Genomic DNA, 17,943 nt, shown 5'->3' with positions numbered 1-17,943 from the left:
AATATTTAGGTTCTGATGTTTAATCATGTGAATTGATTGAAAGCATGTGATTATTTGATTAGAAATAGGTGAGATTTTTTTATTGAACATTGAACCTAATTCATGCAAGAATTGTATTATTTCTATTTTCTTTGGGAAGGGAATTCTTTTCTAAGCCTTTTCCTCTACAGGATATCGATCTTCCTAGAAAATATTCCCAAATTGGCACTCTAGTTAAGAAAAACAAGAACATCCATTTGATTATGTCAAGAAAATTCGATTCTACTGTTCTCACCTGAGTGATGTCATAGCTAGGAAATAAGCTTTATAACCTTCCTAATCGAGCTTCTGCTATGATTATTCAGTGTCTTCCCGATAAACTCCCATATCTTGTTGTCAAAGCAAAGTTTTCTAATTTCTATCTACATGGGGACATTCCAAATTACTCTAAATACAAAGATTATTATGGTCAGTGGTATCAAGATTATAGATACTTGATTTCTTATCTCATTAGGGTTGAGAAATATCATTATGAGCGTTTACACATTCCATATCCAAAATTACTACTATGATGATCCAGCGAGGAATAACCCCCCTTCCTCTAGTCATTAGTCAGGAAGTTTTTCTCCTACTCGGGGTGAACAAGTAGGGACAGTTGGAGGGAAAGAAGAAGGAGAGATGATGGATGAGAGCAACCATACTGTTTATAGTTCCATTATGGAGATTTATGATCCAAATCCACCTCCAATCCCAATCATAATCGATATTTCATCTAACGAAGAGGAAGATGAAGAGTTCATTCAAGTTGAGGAAGAACTAGAGTTACCTGAACCAATGGAGGAAACAGATGACCCTGAATTCAATCCTGAAAGCTACAAACAATCTACTGACAATGCTTGACTATGTTTGACTTTGTTTGACTTTTGATCTTACTTTACTTTCGTTGGGTTTTGACTTTGAAGTTGACTTGTTTTGAATGTTTTTTTAAAAAAATAGTCTTTCGCTGTGTGTCTTTAATAATTGTCTTAGCCATTTTCACGGTGACGATAATATCTTAGATTTTCCTAATTTATATTTTAAAAGAGCAAAACATGTAATCCCTCCGTCCTTTAATGATAGTCCGTTTTAGTGAAATTTCACGCGGATTAAGAAACTTAATTAAGTAGTAAAAGTACATTGTAAATGTAAATCTACATGGGGTGTGCAAAAAAAGTAAGGTTGTGTTTGGATACATACTTGCATTTAATTCAAGAATTTCAATTTCTAGAATTCAATTCCAAGTTTCATGTTTGGTAAATTAAGAATTTTAAATTTGGAATTTCAAATTCCAAAAGCTTGTTTGGGAAACAAAGAATATCCAGAATTCGTTAGTGCCTTTCGTTTTTTTCTCCAAAATATAAACTTTTGCACATAAATTAAATCAACAACTCAGAAAATTTAAAAAAAAAATTAGGGAAAAAACCTACAAAATAAAGAAGAATGAAGAGCGAAAAATTTGTTGATGTGTAGCATAGGGATACAAGATACAATTAGCCGCATAAATCAAACAAATTGAAACTACAATAAAATTGAAGGAATTGGGGGAAGCTTAAGGATAATCTAATACAACAGAGAAACCCTAATTTCATCAAATTGACAAGATTAGAACAAAAAATTAGGGGAAATCGAAAGCTTATCACACAAATCAATGAGCAGATTATTAATTGAGAAAATCTTCCACTCCTTGCTGCTTTGAATTTAGATTAGATTTCCGCCATAGCAACCCAGAAATTTAGAATTGTGTTCTCCTTCAATTTAGAAGTGTAATTTCACAATAGAGGGGGAGAGAGAAAACACTTGAGGAGAGAGAAAGCTTGCGTGAGAGAGGTCGAAGAGAGAGAGAGAGAGCTAGAGCTTGAAGAGAGAGAAAGCTTGATGTGAGACACTGAAAGAGCATAAAGAGAGAGCAAAACAAAATGTCGATCTTTTTTTAATTTTTTTTAGTTTTGGATTGAATTTCAAATTCTCATATATGGACTAGAGTTTTAATTGGGTTGGAATTGGGCCAATTCTAAATCCAAATGTTTAGTTTACCCAAACATAAACTTTGACCCAAATCCAGCATTTCAAATGAAATGCTTTTAACCAAACAGGTTATAAAGAGAATTTGAAAATGCAAAATTTACACGGAAAAGCTGAAAGCACAAATATTTTTGTAAATTAGAGGAAACTAGATGAAGCCCGTGCGATGCACGGTTTGTTTGACAAGATTATTCATATATATCTACATATATATTTATATCTACATATATATTTATATATGTGGTAAAATTTATATATGTGGTAAAATTTGTTATATATTTAGATAAAATTCATAATATCAAAAGATAATATTTTATATTTAATTAATTTAAATTTAAAAATCTCTTTTGACAATAATTTTTCTTAAATGGCATTTGAATTATTTTATTTTAAAAGCAATTAATAATCTCTTATTTTATTGGCTACAATTAAAATTAATAATCCTACGTGGGGCGTTAAAGAAAATTAAATCCTACGTGGCTCTCTAAAAACTTGGGGAAAAACCCACCTTCCTGTGCGATGCACGGTGTGTTAGTATTTTTTTAAAAAATATTTTTTTTATATTTATGTGATTAAAATTGTTATTATATTAGTTATAAAATATTAGATAAAATCCTAATCTCAAAATTTTATATTTTGTATTTAATTAATTTAAACTTTAAAATCTCATTCGTCAATTTCGCTTACATGACATTTGAATTATTAAATTGTAAAAGAAATTATAACCTCTTATTTAATTGGCTACAACTAAACTTTATAATCCTACGTGGCGCGCTAAGAAAATGAAGTCCTACGTGACTCTCTAAAAACCCCCCTTATATATTATATTACCAAAATCTAATATATATATATATATATATATTATATATATATATATATATATATATATATAATATATATATATATATATTAGATTTTGGTAAAAAAAATCAACAATAATGGTTGTTGGAAAACATAAATAAGATAAATATTTTAAAACTAAAATTTTTTAGATTTTGTTGTGATAGATTTTGTTGTAGTTGACACCTCATATAAAACAGTGTAACTCCCAATCTTTCTAATTTCTATAGAGTAAAGCACAAATACAATCCCTAAAGTTTTGTATTTGTGCACTTTTGGTCCCTCAACTTTTGTATGTGCATTTTTGATCCCTCAACCACCATACTTGGTGATTCTGACCAAAAGTTTAGGGACCTTGCTTAGTCAGCAAAAGTTTAGGGACCATGAGTCAGCAAAAGTAAGCAATTAGCAGCCAAAAACTTCAGGGACGATGACTTGGCAAAAAGTTTAGGGACTGCCACCATTAATGCAACAACAATTACACAGCAAATGTGCACGAATGTTTGCACTATTAAAAAACTAGCTGTTAACAATTCAAAAGCAACTTTATAAATTACAGAATATCTCCGAAAAATTGATGTTCATCTTCAAAAAAATCTGGCTTCTCAAATAAATTGCTTCCACTGCATCAGGAACTCCAGTCAAGGTACCTACAAAATAAAAATGTAAATTTGAAATTTCTGTTCATTGATGAAATAATTTAAATTTTTTTTTTTTTTTGGTTTTTGTAGGATGTCTTCTTATAGTAGAGGTTCTAGTGGTAATGGAAGGAGGTGTCACTGTGGCTTACCTCTAACAAGAACAAGGTCCTGGACTAAAGATAATCCAGGCAGGAGATTTGTAGCATGCCCAGACTATGATGCTGAGACCAACAAAAGAGGCTACAACTATTTTAATTGGACTGATGATGAAGATCAGACAGAATGGCAGAGGCAGGTCATCTTAGGGCTACTTGAAGACAAAAAGATGTTGTGTAATGAAGTGCAAGAGCTGAAGAAGAGGGTTACAGTCCCTAAAGTTTTGTATTTGTGCACTTTTGGTCCCTCAACTTTTGTATGTGCATTTTTGGTCCCTCAACCACCATACTTGGTGATTCTGACCAAAAGTTTAGGGACCTTGCTTAGTCAGCAAAAGTTTAGAGACCATGAGTCAGCATTTTTTTTTTGTTTCCTTTTTTTTTTCCAGATATTTTTGTTAAAAATATTATTTAATTGTGAGATGGCAGTAGTCATGATGAAGAAAAGTTAAGGGACTTAAAGAAGCCACGTGGCCCAATTGAATTCCTGTTAATCAAAACTCGGCGTTTCGATTTCTATTCCCTATGCAAATTCATCCTTTGGCGGGATAAAAGCTTCTGTATATATTCTAGAAGAGGTGAAGGGTCATTCATCTTCATCTCAAACAGTAGTAAAAAAATACGAGCTCCATTGGTATGTCTGGTTGGGAATTTGGAGAATCATCGTCGCATAAGAAAGCAAAACTCGAGTCTTTGACATCAGCTACAGGTTAGTTCATCCCCTATTTCAATTTCTTTTTGTAATATGAAACATACCCTGTTTGTGTGTTCGTAAGCGAGTGAGGGTTTGATGAAATTGATGAAAATTTTGAACTTTTTTGTGTTGATCTACTTAAATTATGCTTCACTTTGTTATTCTCTGCAATCGCATGAAATTAGTTGTTGTTTTGTGTGATTTTTGTTGAGTTAGGGTTTTACAGTAAAGATTAGGGTTTTGTATGCTTTGTTTTTTAATGCGATCACATAAAACGGTCAATCTAATAGACGTGTTCACCTAATAACCTAGGTATGGAGGCTTTGGAAGATGCTCACCCACTGATGGCAACCCAGGATGTTCTTGTGCTACATGTATTCCCCAAACTCCATTGGGTGGACCAGATCAGTGTTGAGAGGGTATGCTGGAAGTGGCGGCTATGGTGGACCCTAAGGCACATTGCACCCTACCTCCCATACCGCATTCACCATAGGAATGAGTTCAGGGATTGGGTTCTGAATGACATTCTCTACAACTTTGGGAGGGACTTCTTTGCGTGGATTGAGAAGGACATGACAGTGTACTTCGATGGCTTTCCACTTCTATTCAAGGAGGATTAGAAGGTTGTAGGTGGGGTGGTAGGTGCGATGGTGGGGTGGTAGGGTGGGTAGTTTTTTGCTTATGGTATCAGCTGGTTTTTGTGCTGTGAATAGATGGTTTAGGTAGTCTTTTGACATTGTCATAGCTTAATGTATGTATGTAGGTTGAATGTGACATTCATGATGGTTTTTTTTGGGTATGTCACTGCTATGACATTGTATGATCTAACTTAATCAGATTAGGCTTCATTTAGTGATCTAGGATGATGCAGTTGAATGTAATTCAATGAAGCCTAATGTAGGATATTTTGTAATGACAATTATGATGATTATATGAATGAAAATGAATGCTTTTATTCTGTTTACTTAAACCTTAATCTATTTTGCATTTAGCTTTAATTATATGTTTGGTTTAATTGATGACATTCATGTTCATGTGTGTGATCACATGGTACTAAAGAAAGTTGTGTACTTAGTTGAATTGCCATTGCTAAAAGTTGTCCATTATTCTTTTGTCAGATTATGGAATTAAAATCTTGCTTGATTATACATCATGGTGGTCAGTGGAAAATTGGATGTGAATCATTTTACTTGGGGGGAAAAATAAATGTGTTTGAGGATATACCTGCAACTGTGGATGCTGACTATGTCAAGAAGTTAATAGATGGTCTGGGATATGATGATATTGTTAAGGTCCATTTCTTAGATCCTAGGAAAGATTTTAACTCAGGGATTAGGTACCTAGGTTTTGACAAAAATATATGTGATCCTTTCTTGAGTTTACTTCTACAATACAAGGTCATTCACATATATACAGAGCATCAGGAACATATCAATCCTTTATTTCAGAATTTAGGGAGAAGGGGTAGTTTTATGAGTTTGTTAACAACAGACATTGGGGAAGATGATGAGCATGCTGAGAGGTCTAGTGAAGGAGTGAATTTGCATGAACAGGAGAATATTCCTAGGCATGACCAAGCTGATATAGATTATGACACTGAAGGGACTGATGTGGATGATGAGGAGTGTGTGCAAGCAAGGTGTGAGATAGCCAATGACAAAAAAAATGTGGTTTCTTATGAGGATGAGTTGGAGATGTTGAGAAAGGTAGCTGCATTTAAGGGTTTGGGAGAAATTGGGAGTGACTTTAAAGGGTTTGATGAGCTAGATAGCCCTGATGAAGATGATGATGACAGTGACTGTGGTTTTTTAGTTGCTCCACCTTCCAACAAATATGTTAAGTCAAGTGTTAAGATCTTGGAAAGTGAAAAACCCCTATCCCAAGTCTTTTATCCTGGCCAGAAATTTGATAACCCATCCACTTTTAAACAGGCCATCAGAAATCATTCCATTGAACAGGGCAGAAACATACCTTTTCATAAGAATGATAAAATGAGGGTAGGGGCAGTTTGTGAGCACAAGGACAAAGGATGTCCATGGAGAATTTGGGCCTCTTGGGATAAAAATAAAACAAACTTTTGTGTCAAATCTTATGTTGGTGAACATACTTGTGGAAGATCCTCTAAGGTAAAGAAAATGTCAGCCTCTTGGATTGCAAAGCAGTATAACACACAGTTCAAAGTCAACCCTTACATGAGGTTACATGATCTCATGGAGACTATATGGTTAGATTGGGGTATTAGGATCAGTAGGTACTTGGCTCATAGGGCTAGGAGAAGAGGGCAATCTCTTATTGTGGGTGAGTACAAGGAGCAATATGGATTGCTACCTAGGTATGCAGCTGAGATTTTAAGAAGCAATAGGGGGAATACAGTGAAGCTGAAGTTAAATGGGACTGTTTTTGACAGGATATACATTTGTTTTGAGGCTTTGAAGAAAGGATTTTTAGGTGGATGCATGCCTTTTATATCACTTGATGGGTGCTTTTTGAAGGGTCCTTATGGGGGGCAATTATTGGTTGTAGTAGGTAGGGATGGGAACAACCAAATGTTCCCCTTAGCATGGGCTGTAGTAGGTGTTGAAAGCACTGAAACTTGGAGTTGGTTCTTACACCTACTTGCTGCTGATTTGGGAATAGAAGAAGGGGCAGGCTATACATTTATGTCAGATCAACAAAAGGGCTTGCTTGCTGCAATTGCAGAGGTTTTTCCACAGGCTGAGAGTAGGGTATGTGCAAGACATGTGTATTGCAACTTTAGGGGTGTGTTTGGCGGTAGCTTGGAGTTTAGGAAGCAATTTTGGATAATTGCAAAGTCCACAACTGAGAATGATTTTCTGGCTAAATTACAAGTAATGAGGGACCTCTCAAATGATGCTGCTGAGGATTTGTTGAAAAGAAATTATAAGAAATGGTGTAGGGCATTCTACACACCTATGTCTTGTTGTGACAGTGTAGACAACAATATGAGTGAAGTTTTTAATGCATATATACTGAAATGGAGACATAAGCCTATCATCAGCATGTTAGAAGACATTAGAGAGAGCTTAATGGATAGATTACACAAGAAAAGGGACATGATCAAGGAAAGGGATCTCAGTTTATGTCCTAGAATCCAACAACAACTTGAGAAGCATAAGATATGGGCAAGGGGTTGGAATGCATTTTGGGATGGAGGTTTTTGCTATGGAGTGAGGGATGGGGCAACTCAAACTAAGTATGTTGTTAATCTGTCAGAAAGAACATGCTCCTGTTATGCATGGCAAGTTAGTGGGATACCATGCAAAGATGCTGTGGTGGCTATTTGGAACAAAGTGGACCAACCAGAGCAATATGTGAATGATTTTTTCAAAAAGCACACATATGCCAAGGCTTATGATCACCTACTTGAGCCTCTAAATGGTCCACAAGAATGGCCTACTTCAGAGAACATTGTGACTGCTCCAGAGCTGAAAAAGGTGCACAACAAACCTAAGACAAAGAGAAGGGCCTCTGCTGGTGAAGTTACTGAGTCTGGGAAGCTAAGGAAGAAAGGAAGCAAAATAACATGCAGCTTGTGTGGGGTTCTAGGCCACAACAAAGCAACATGTAGAAATGCACAAAGGGCTAGCTTCAATGGTACTAACACAGCTTCTGCCCACACAACTAAACCTACTAAAGCTACTCCTAGAGTCCCAATGCACAACAGAGGTGTGAGTGTATACACCTATCCTAATGGTTATCAAAGACAAGCAACTGTAAGTTTTTGTTATTGCCTTAAGTTGATTTCTGTTTATGCATTATATATATTACTCTAATTAATTACTTTTCATGTCACTTGTTTCAGCCAATTAATCAACCAAATCCAACAACTTTTAGAAGAGGAGCTGCATTTTACTCTGACTATGCAGGGGAGCAGACCATATATTCCTTCTCTCAGGAATATACTATGTCACAAACACAACCAGAAGCATCATCTCAATCATCACAAACAATAACAACACAGTCACTACAGAACTTAGTTAGGACAAAGCAAGTTCAAAATAGAAACAAGAGCAAATGAGGTAACCTCATTTCTTTTTATTTATAATTTCATAATAATAACAGTCATTAGTAAAACAATTACATTTAGATATCCTACTTCCTATTAACAAACCAAGCAAGTACACATGTAGCAAGTGCAAAAATAACCCACAATTCACACTTAAAACACATTGAAACCCTTGATTTTTTCATTTTCAACATAACACAATCTGACTTCAACTTTCTTGCAACTGTGTTTGCTTCAGTAACCCTCTTCTTCAGCTCTTGCACTTCATTACACAACATCTTTTTGTCTTCAAGTAGCCCTAAGATGACCTGCCTCTGCCATTCTGTCTGATCTTCATCATCAGTCCAATTAAAATACTTGTAGCCTCTTCTATTGGTCTCAGCATCATAGTCTGGGCATGCTACAAATCTCCTGCCTGGATTATCTTTAGTCCAGGACCTTGTTCTTGTTAGAGGTAAGCCACAGTGACACCTCCTTCCATTACCACTAGAACCTCTACTATAAGAAGACATCCTACAAAAACCAAAAAAAAAAAAAAATTTAAATTATTTCATTAATGAACAGAAATTTCAAATTTACATTTTTATTTTGTAGGTACCTTGACTGGAGTTCCTGATGCAGTGGAAGCAATTTATTTGAGAAGCCAGATTTTTTTGAAGATGAACATCAATTTTTTGGAGATATTCTGTAATTTATAAAGTTGCTTTTGAATTGTTAACAGCTAGTTTTTTAATAGTGCAAACATTCGTGCACATTTGCTGTGTAATTGTTGTTGCATTAATGGTGGCAGTCCCTAAACTTTTTGCCAAGTCATCGTCCCTGAAGTTTTTGGCTGCTAATTGCTTACTTTTGCTGACTCATGGTCCCTAAACTTTTGCTGACTAAGCAAGGTCCCTAAACTTTTGGTCAGAATCACCAAGTATGGTGGTTGAGGGACCAAAAATGCACATACAAAAGTTGAGGGACCAAAAGTGCACAAATACAAAACTTTAGGGACTGTATTTGTGCTTTACTCTCATTTTCTGTTGTCCAACATCAACAACACCCTAAGATATGAATTACACAAACCCCACTCCAAATGTCCTTCTTTGTCTTTCCCTTTAATATATTTTAATGCTTTTTACCAATCTTCATTTAATCTCAAATTAACACTATTCATATAAATTCCAGAAGTTTTTGGTAGGGATTGTTATTCCCAGAATTTCATATCATACTGTACTTGGATTCCCTCATTGATTGCATTAGAACTGGCACCGAATCGCACAGTTTTCCAAATTCTGCTCAACGAAAAAAATGTTGACAAGTTTGAAGAAAAATCATGGAGATTGGTTTTCTGGTAGTTTGAATAGAGAATTGGGTTTAACTCAGCCTAGAAGTTTCACTCGTCGCCTTTCGGCGTCTCAGGTGATTGTCTTTTTGTTCGTGAATTTGTTAATTCAATCATTTGAATGAGTTTTAGTGTATGATTTACTAGCTGATTATTTATATTGATCAAAACTTATCTTTGATTTTTATTTTTTGATGTATTTTTTTTAGTGAAAAGATTGTTATAGTTTGTGAAATGGATGATTAAATTGTGTGTTAGAATGCTTTTCATAAGGAAGAAGTGTGTTTGAATAGGATGGTTAAGTATATATATATATATATATATATATATATATATATATATATATATATATATATATTTGGGTATGTTGATGCTCTCATTTAAAAGAAAGAAGAGTCCGATTTTAAATTGCAATTTTAGGTATTAAGGCCTGTGAGTGGATCCAAAGCCTCTCCAATGGTTTTAGGAAGGTTCATAAGTATTGAAGTTGTTTGGCAAAATGCTGAAAATTAGAGCTTTTTTTTTTTTTTACTGAGTACTTGAATTGTTAAAAGGTATTATATAGGTTTGCTTGTGTAATTCGGAAGCAAACGATGGCTTAGTTGCTTTTCTTACTCTTAGAAAGAGAAGTTTGTCTTATAATTGTCTTGTATTTAATTAATTGGAAAGTGAGGTTCCTTAATAACAAGTTGGCATTGGCTTATATGCCTAATGAAACTCCCTTGAGTATGTTTACATTTTATAATTTTCTCAAGTGAAATTTTCTTGAGTGAATTTTTTTTTTCTTGCTCGCTTCCCCTCCCCCCACAAAAAAAAGTAAAACAGTGAATGGATTCCACTATGAGGGTCCAATACTCATATAACGTTGATTTGAGAGAAATTTGAGTTATTATGATCGGTGTTCCATTAAGGGGTGTTTAAAGACAAATTTTCTAGTTGGGAGGGTTAGGTGTGTGCAAATGGACTTGTCTAGATCTTGCTACTGACAATTTTCACACTTGTTTGTAGTCATCATTGTTTTATAAGCTTATCTAAAGCTTACTAAGATAGGATATGCACTCCTTTAGCACTGTAATTTTGTATTGAATAATATGTTATATAAAAATAAATCCTAGTTACTGCAGATTTGTAACTTGCATAATATATTGTTGGTTTCCTTGTTTGTCTGACTGCTGCTGCACTTCTATGTAGGGGCTTGTTCAAAAACTTGACTTGTATGCAAAGTTGGTTGGTCATGAGGGTTGCGTCAATACTGTGGAATTCAATTCAACTGGCAAGACTTTGGTTTCAGGTTCTGATGATAAACAAGTTATCTTCTGGGATTGGGCATCTAAAAGTAAAACATTTGCATATCCATCTGGTCACTTAGAGAATATTTTTCAGACCAAGATAATGCCATTTAGTGATGATCGGATAGTAGTCACATCTGCTGCAGACGGACAGGTAATTCTAGCTCTTGGGGAATCTACTCAGCTTAGTATTTTTTATTTATTTATTTTTTAATCATTCTATATCGCTAGTGTATCTTATTGTGTTTTGCGTAGTTGCTTGCACACTGAACAGTTTTCTTTGTGTATTATTGCAATAAGTTTATTAGCTCGTAATTAAAAGCAATAAAAGGGGTACATGATTTTAATGAATGTACCACGAGAGAGCATGGATAAGTTACCACAATTATCTGCTTTATAATTCTCAGCATTTGGTTCATTTCTGTAACTTTAAAACAAAAACACTTACCCGGTGCAGAAAAATTATGGTTTTGGATTCAATAATTAAAACTTTGCAATGACCTTGGTTAGAGGGTGTTTAGCCAAATTTCTGAAATAGTTCTAAAGGTGAGAAACAGAATTCAGGCCAAGTGGGGTAGTTTTCATATAAGTAGAAGCAGTTTGAACAGAAGCCCACAATTGTTTCCAGCAGCTTAAGATAAGCATAATTTTCTCCATACATTTTTCAGTTGCCTTTTGAAGTTTATAAATAGCTCTATAAGACTATAACTCACATTGACACAAAATTTTCACACTTGTTTGTAGTCATCATTGTTTTATAACTCACATTGACACAAAATTTTCAATCCCAAAATAGCATGTCTTACTCATCCAATCCTAATTTTTTGCACTTATTTACCATGTCCTTGCATTGTAAAGGCAAGAATTTCCTAGGCTTAGATCTCAACAATTAGGTGACTTTTGCTAGGATTGACTGATGCTGTGAGAATGATTCTAATGGTGGCCTTTCAACAATTGGTAAAACCTGAATTGTCTGAAATTGCTATTAAAATTACTGTAACTATCTATAAGCAGCTTCTTAGCAGAAAGGGTATGAAGCAGTTACTCAAGATACTGACTCAATGTTGTGACTTGTCTCTTGTTTCACAAGAAGATACAAAGAAGGCCCTTATAAACATTTATTTATTTATTTTATTTTTAAAGTAACCTTGAGAGCTCCCTGTTTAGATGATTTTACAATTAGACTTGAGGATTTGTAAAGTGGAGGGAGAACCCAGAGGAGGGAGGTCAAACATGGCATCAACTTCTAAAAAGCCAAGATTGCCCTAGGCTCATAAGGATGTAGAGTTCTACTTTCAACTAAAACTCTGCGATGCTTTCTATTTTTTATTAATTTTGTTTAGTATATGTAGCATGTATGTTTTAGAGTTTGAAACTTGAAACATTGAATGTTTTATCATGTATTTGAATCTTGAAATTTTAAGTAATTTAAGATTATGAACTTTCTATGAGGTAATGAGAAATTAGAAATCAACATACTCTACAAATTTTATTTATTCCTGTTAAATTGCAGTTTATTAATTCAACTATAGTTACCAAGAAAACTATTATAGAAAGAAAGACCCATCATACTTGATTCACCCAGGGTAGTGTTCAGCGTATTTGTTTTCATTTCGAATGGAGTTTCATTGGGGTATATGCGAAGTAGAAGATGAGTTGATAAAAGGGTTCATGAGCAACCAGTGTGCAATGAATCGGCCCAATCCAACTCCACCAATTTAAGTTTATACAAGGAGGCGCAAGAATACAGGTCAAGGACAGCAGTAGCAGCAATGATGCCAACTGGGAAGGCTGCAGAGGAGTCATCACAGCGGGAGGATCGGGGAAGGCTGCAGAGGAGTCATCACTACAGCCACCTCGAGCTGCTACATCAATTTCAGCATGTCTTTGACATGGCTAGTGGGCTGCCACCATACCGACACCATGAACACTCAATTGTGCTGAAAGGGGGAAGCGACCTGGTTAGTGTTCGGCCATATCGTTATCCCCAAATTCAAAAAGATGAAATTGAAAAATTGATTCAAGAGATGCTCTAAGCCGACAAAATTCGGCCCTCCACGAGTCCTTTTTCGAGTCCGGTTATCCTTGTGAAGAAGAAGGATGGCTCGTGGCGTTTTTGTGTAGATTATAGATCTTTGAACAAGGAGACCGTCCGGGATAAATTCCCTATTCTGGTCATAGATGAGTTGCTTGACGAACTACATGGAGCGAGGTGGTTCACAAAGATGGACTTGAAGTCCGGCTACCATTAAATTAGAGTTAAGCCGGAAGATGTGCACAAAACCGCATTTCGAACTCACGAGGGACATTACGAGTTCTTAGTAATGCCCTTCGGCCTAACGAATGCTCCGGCAACGTTTCAATCACTCATGAATGAGGTGTTCAAGCCATTTTTGAGGAAATTTGTGTTGGTCTTTTTTGATGATATATTAGTATATAGCAAGGAAGAAGAGGAGCACAAGACCTATGTGAAGGTGGTCTTAGAGACATTGTCTAAGCATAGCTTATATGCCAACTTGAAGAAGTGTGAGTTTGGCAAGAGAGAAATGGCTTATTCGGGGCATGTGATTTCGGCTGAGGGGGTGGCCATGGATATGGAGAAGCTAAGGGCCATAGTTGAATGGGAGGAGCCCAAGAATTTGTAGGAGTTGAGAGGCTTTCTCGGTTACTACCGGAAATTTGTGGCTAATTATGCACAAATTGCAGGACCTCTAACCACTTAATTGAAGAAGGACAACTTTGGGTGGAACCAAGAAGTATCACAAGCATTTGAGGCACTCAAATCAGCCATGACAATGACCCCCGTCTTGGCAATGCCGAATTTCCAACTTGAGTTCGTGATTAAGACCGATGCCTCGGGATTTGGAGTAGGGGCCTCACAGGCTAAAGTCGTATAACCTAATCAAAAGTATTACCTAAGTCCTCTAACTAAAGTAGATAGGGAAATAGGGTCGAATCCACAGGGAAACAAGTCTTTTTATTCCTAATTAATTAAAAGTAATCTAAATTATTAAATAACCAATTTGTTATTATTAAAGGGAACTAAACTACTAAGATTAAGGATAGGGAAAATCAATGAATAAAAGGCCTAGGGCATAGGTTCACTAATAAATAATATTCTAGGGTAAAACACAATAATCAATCATCAATGCATAAATTAATCAGATCATAAAGAGCAAAGGGCTTTCGCTACGTATTACAATCACAGAATTAATCTATCGGTATTAAATCTCATCTCTCGAATCTCGACTTAACCATTTATAAATTTACCTGCCTATTGAAACAAAGCCTAAACATCAATTCTCATCTCTCGAATCTCGAATCAATATTGCATAACTCATACAATTAAACCTGCGCAAATCTAATTGCATAGCATTAAATCAATCAATTGGAAATATTACCCATTCATATTATTCATGGAGCCCCATAAACCCTCGAAAGAAAACTACTCACGCTTAATTAAATCTAATCTAATCAAAGCAATTAATCAAGACATGATGAAATAAAGAAATTAAATTACTGAAAATAATAGAGAAGAAATTCTTACCAAAATTAACGGAAATAATGAATTGTATTAAAAACAAGGTTGTAGAGTTGTACAAAGAGAAACAATGAGAGAAAACTAATCTCAAAACTAAGAAGAGAGAGAAAGCTAAAAGAAGAAGGTACTAAAATTACTTAACAAAATCGTATTTATATGAAACTCAAAAATCCTAAACTTAAACGAATTAAAATCGAGCTTAACAAAATCCAAATGTGCAATTCCCTTAAAAACTCAATCAAAACAACGAAAACACTAGAACACAACAATTAGTAATAAAAGTGGCTCTAAAGAGTAAAAAACACTACCAATTACGACCAAGGGACGGGGGTAAAACACTATATAAAATAGACATATTGAACTCACCCAAGTCAAACCTTTGTTTGTCCCTAAGCAAAGAGCTCATCAATGAATACATAAAACATGCCTCACCCCAAATAATCAAAATCAAGAGCAACCAATTCAAGGCAAATCCAACAAGCATGCATGAACATCAACCAATCTCATCCATCCGATCACTCATCCTCCCCAACAATTGTCAAATACAGCAAACCATAAGAGCATGTAGAATTCATGACTAGTGCTGACACACTCAACTCTCATTTATGTGGCGAGTAAAAGATGTATTCGGTCGCTCTCCATCCCAACCCCTTTATGTGAACAATGCCCTCCAAACTCACAACACTCGTGTGTTTAAGAAAACATGCACTCAACCTAATAGTCGACTTGGAACATGTCAAGTCATTCTTTGCATTGATAAACAACTAATTTCACATTCACACAACTCTATGCACAAAGGTTGGAAGGTCTTTAAAGCTTGTAATGTAAGGCTAGGGTAAAAGGTAGGATAAATTTAGGAAAATGTGAGAGTAAAGCCATGCTTAAAGGAGCCATATCCTAATAAAACCCAAGGTCAAAAACAAGTAATGACCATATCATCTCTAACAGTACTCAACTCCACCAAAAATTCACCAAACAACTCCAATCATAACAAACAAGTCCCAACACTTACGATTTCACTCACAAAAATATAACAATGTAAACTTGAGTGAATAACAAACTTTATTTTCCATTGAAATTCAACTTTCACTTTTCTTCTTTTAATCTTTTGATCAATCTCCAATTAGAACATTTGAACATATAACAAATTTTTTTCTTTTTGCTCTTTTTCTTTCTTATTTTATTTTATTTATTTTTTTTTTTTTTTCACATCACACATTATTTTTTTCAAAGGAATTTAACTTTCAAGATCATTAAAAATAAAATACAATCAAGAACAAGATCAACTCCTCATATCCACCCAAATTGTGCAAATAATGTGCACACCACAAAACTCCCTCACCTCACTCACTAATAGCTCCCCCAAGCTCAAGCTTGGGACTAGTAACCAATGGGGTAAATCAGCTTTTAATGTGGCTGATAAACAACAAAAAGTCAAGGCATTAACATGGGTAGCAAGAAGAGAACAAATGTATCTACAAGAAAGTCACCTAAAAGAACAAATGTCTTCGTCCTCCTCAATGTGCATAATATTGAGCCATACAAACATTACTCAAAGTTGCAAACCAATACTCAAATTCATTGACATACCAAGAATTAATACACAATTCCTAACCAAATTAACTAGTCAAACACTATATTCACAAGTAGTTGGGCAAAATTGACGCATGTTAAGGTATCTAAGCAATCAAATATCAAATCATAGCTAACTTATCCACAATGCTCATCATCATATACCAAGAATCAAAATAATTTTCAAGTATGGGGCACAGGGAAGCATGATTTACAATTCATTGGAACGTATTTTTGTATTTTTTTTATATTTCAATTTTTTTGTATTTTTCATTTTTATCAAAGCAATAAAACTACATTAGAAAGCAATAAAACTATACTAAAACACATCAAAAATAAGAGAAAGAGAAGAGGAAATATACCAAAATCCGAAAATCTATTCCAAACCAAGATCAGATAATGTCCTCATTGGCTCGGGAACTAGCCCAACATGGCTAATCATCCGCCTCATCATCCTGGAAGCCAAAACTGCCGCCGCTACCACCTGCACCATTGGAACTACCACCAAAATAATTAGGGTTATAAGTCCCCCCCGCCCCTCCAAAAAGAATGTCTTTGCCATATCCATGAAAGGCCGAGTAGTCTGTGTAAATACCATGGGAGGTGGGATCAACGTATCCCTTGGGTGGTGCCTTAGCACCCCGATGAGCAATATCATCAAACATAGGGTATAAAGCCCGACCCTGGTTCCTCTCAATATAACCCAAGCGTAGGTTGATAGAACCGACCATCTGCCTAATCTCCCCATAGTTCCCCTCGATACTGCCTAAGGCCTGCCTATGCTATGGAGATCCCCTGTGTCGTGCCTAGGGGGAGGTGGAGGTGGAGGCATATGAGGTGGGGAAGGTGGCATCATAGGCTCGGGCTGAGGTGGAGGAATGTGAGGTGGAGGTGGTGGAGGTACATGCCCCTGTGCATGGGCAACCTAAGCAACATAAGTATAAGAATCTTGCAAGGGGGAAAGGCGGTAAAATCGGGGTTAGGAAGGGGAAAATAGGCAATGGTTGCTCCGTTCCTACCCTAACACACCAAAGGGGATTTGGCCATCCATCCTAACCCAACCTAGGTTCTCTACATGCCTAGTGGTTAAATAGGTATCCCCCCACAATTAGTGAGACCGTGGGCCCTAGTCTCACTAAAACCGGCCTTCTTAACCACTATCCTAGTAATTAGGCCTTCTAATCGGATAGGGGTACTAGCTGTGTTAGAAGCCGTGGCATGCCTACTCAAATAGTGGATGATAAACCTACCCAGGTTCAATTTACCGTACCCAAACACATAATGGCCAATAACAGCTAGCTCGTTAGTTTGGGCATTGTGTGGTTCATTCCTACCTAAAAAACAAATACCTGAAAATCTTTGCCATAATTTAGGGACAGGGTGATGAATAGGTCGGACACTAGCATGTTAGGCGTTAGGGACCGGCAAACCAGTTAAAAGACGGTAAACATCTTTTTATAGTTTTCATGCCAATGGTGGGGAATTCCGATTCCAAATCAAACAATTTACAAAATTGCACATAAGTTAAACTAATATTCCTATTATTTAACCTAAAATGCAAATTTGGTCCATTTTTGCTATTTACAACATTCAAAGAGGATAAAAATTCACAAGTCGATTCACGATACGTAGGATAATGCATGTCAACAAATTTCCTCATTCCTTTATCTTTCATGAATCGTCTAACATAATTATATAAACCTAGGGAGTTAAGAGTAGGGCGGTGTAACCACCGAGAAGGGATTACCTCACGCTCATAGAGCTTTTCAAGCCGCTCCCGTTGTGTTAGGATGGTGATTCGGATGGTTGGCCACTGT

At 35.8% G+C, this 17,943-nt stretch overlaps 1 protein-coding gene across 1 annotated transcript in view; it reads left to right on the top strand.

Annotated features, from left to right (window-relative positions):
• Nucleotides 1-9,422: 9,422 nt before the first annotated feature.
• LOC145623943 (uncharacterized) overlaps nucleotides 9,423-17,943 on the top strand; it is a 33,059-nt gene continuing 24,538 nt past the window's right edge. The window contains exons 1-2 of the mRNA XM_081676862.1: nucleotides 9,423-9,801; nucleotides 10,916-11,167. Coding sequence (XP_081532988.1) covers nucleotides 9,691-9,801; nucleotides 10,916-11,167 — 363 coding nt within the window. The 5' untranslated portion in view covers nucleotides 9,423-9,690. The remainder of the gene's footprint in view (nucleotides 9,802-10,915; nucleotides 11,168-17,943) is intronic.

The sequence above is a fragment of the Chenopodium album genome, chromosome 3 (genome assembly GCF_948465745.1).
Source record: "Chenopodium album chromosome 3, dcCheAlbu1.1, whole genome shotgun sequence".
Classification (NCBI taxonomy): domain Eukaryota; kingdom Viridiplantae; phylum Streptophyta; class Magnoliopsida; order Caryophyllales; family Amaranthaceae; genus Chenopodium; species Chenopodium album.
Note: the sequence above shows the minus strand (reverse complement) of the source record. Positions and strands in the feature narration are given on the sequence as shown.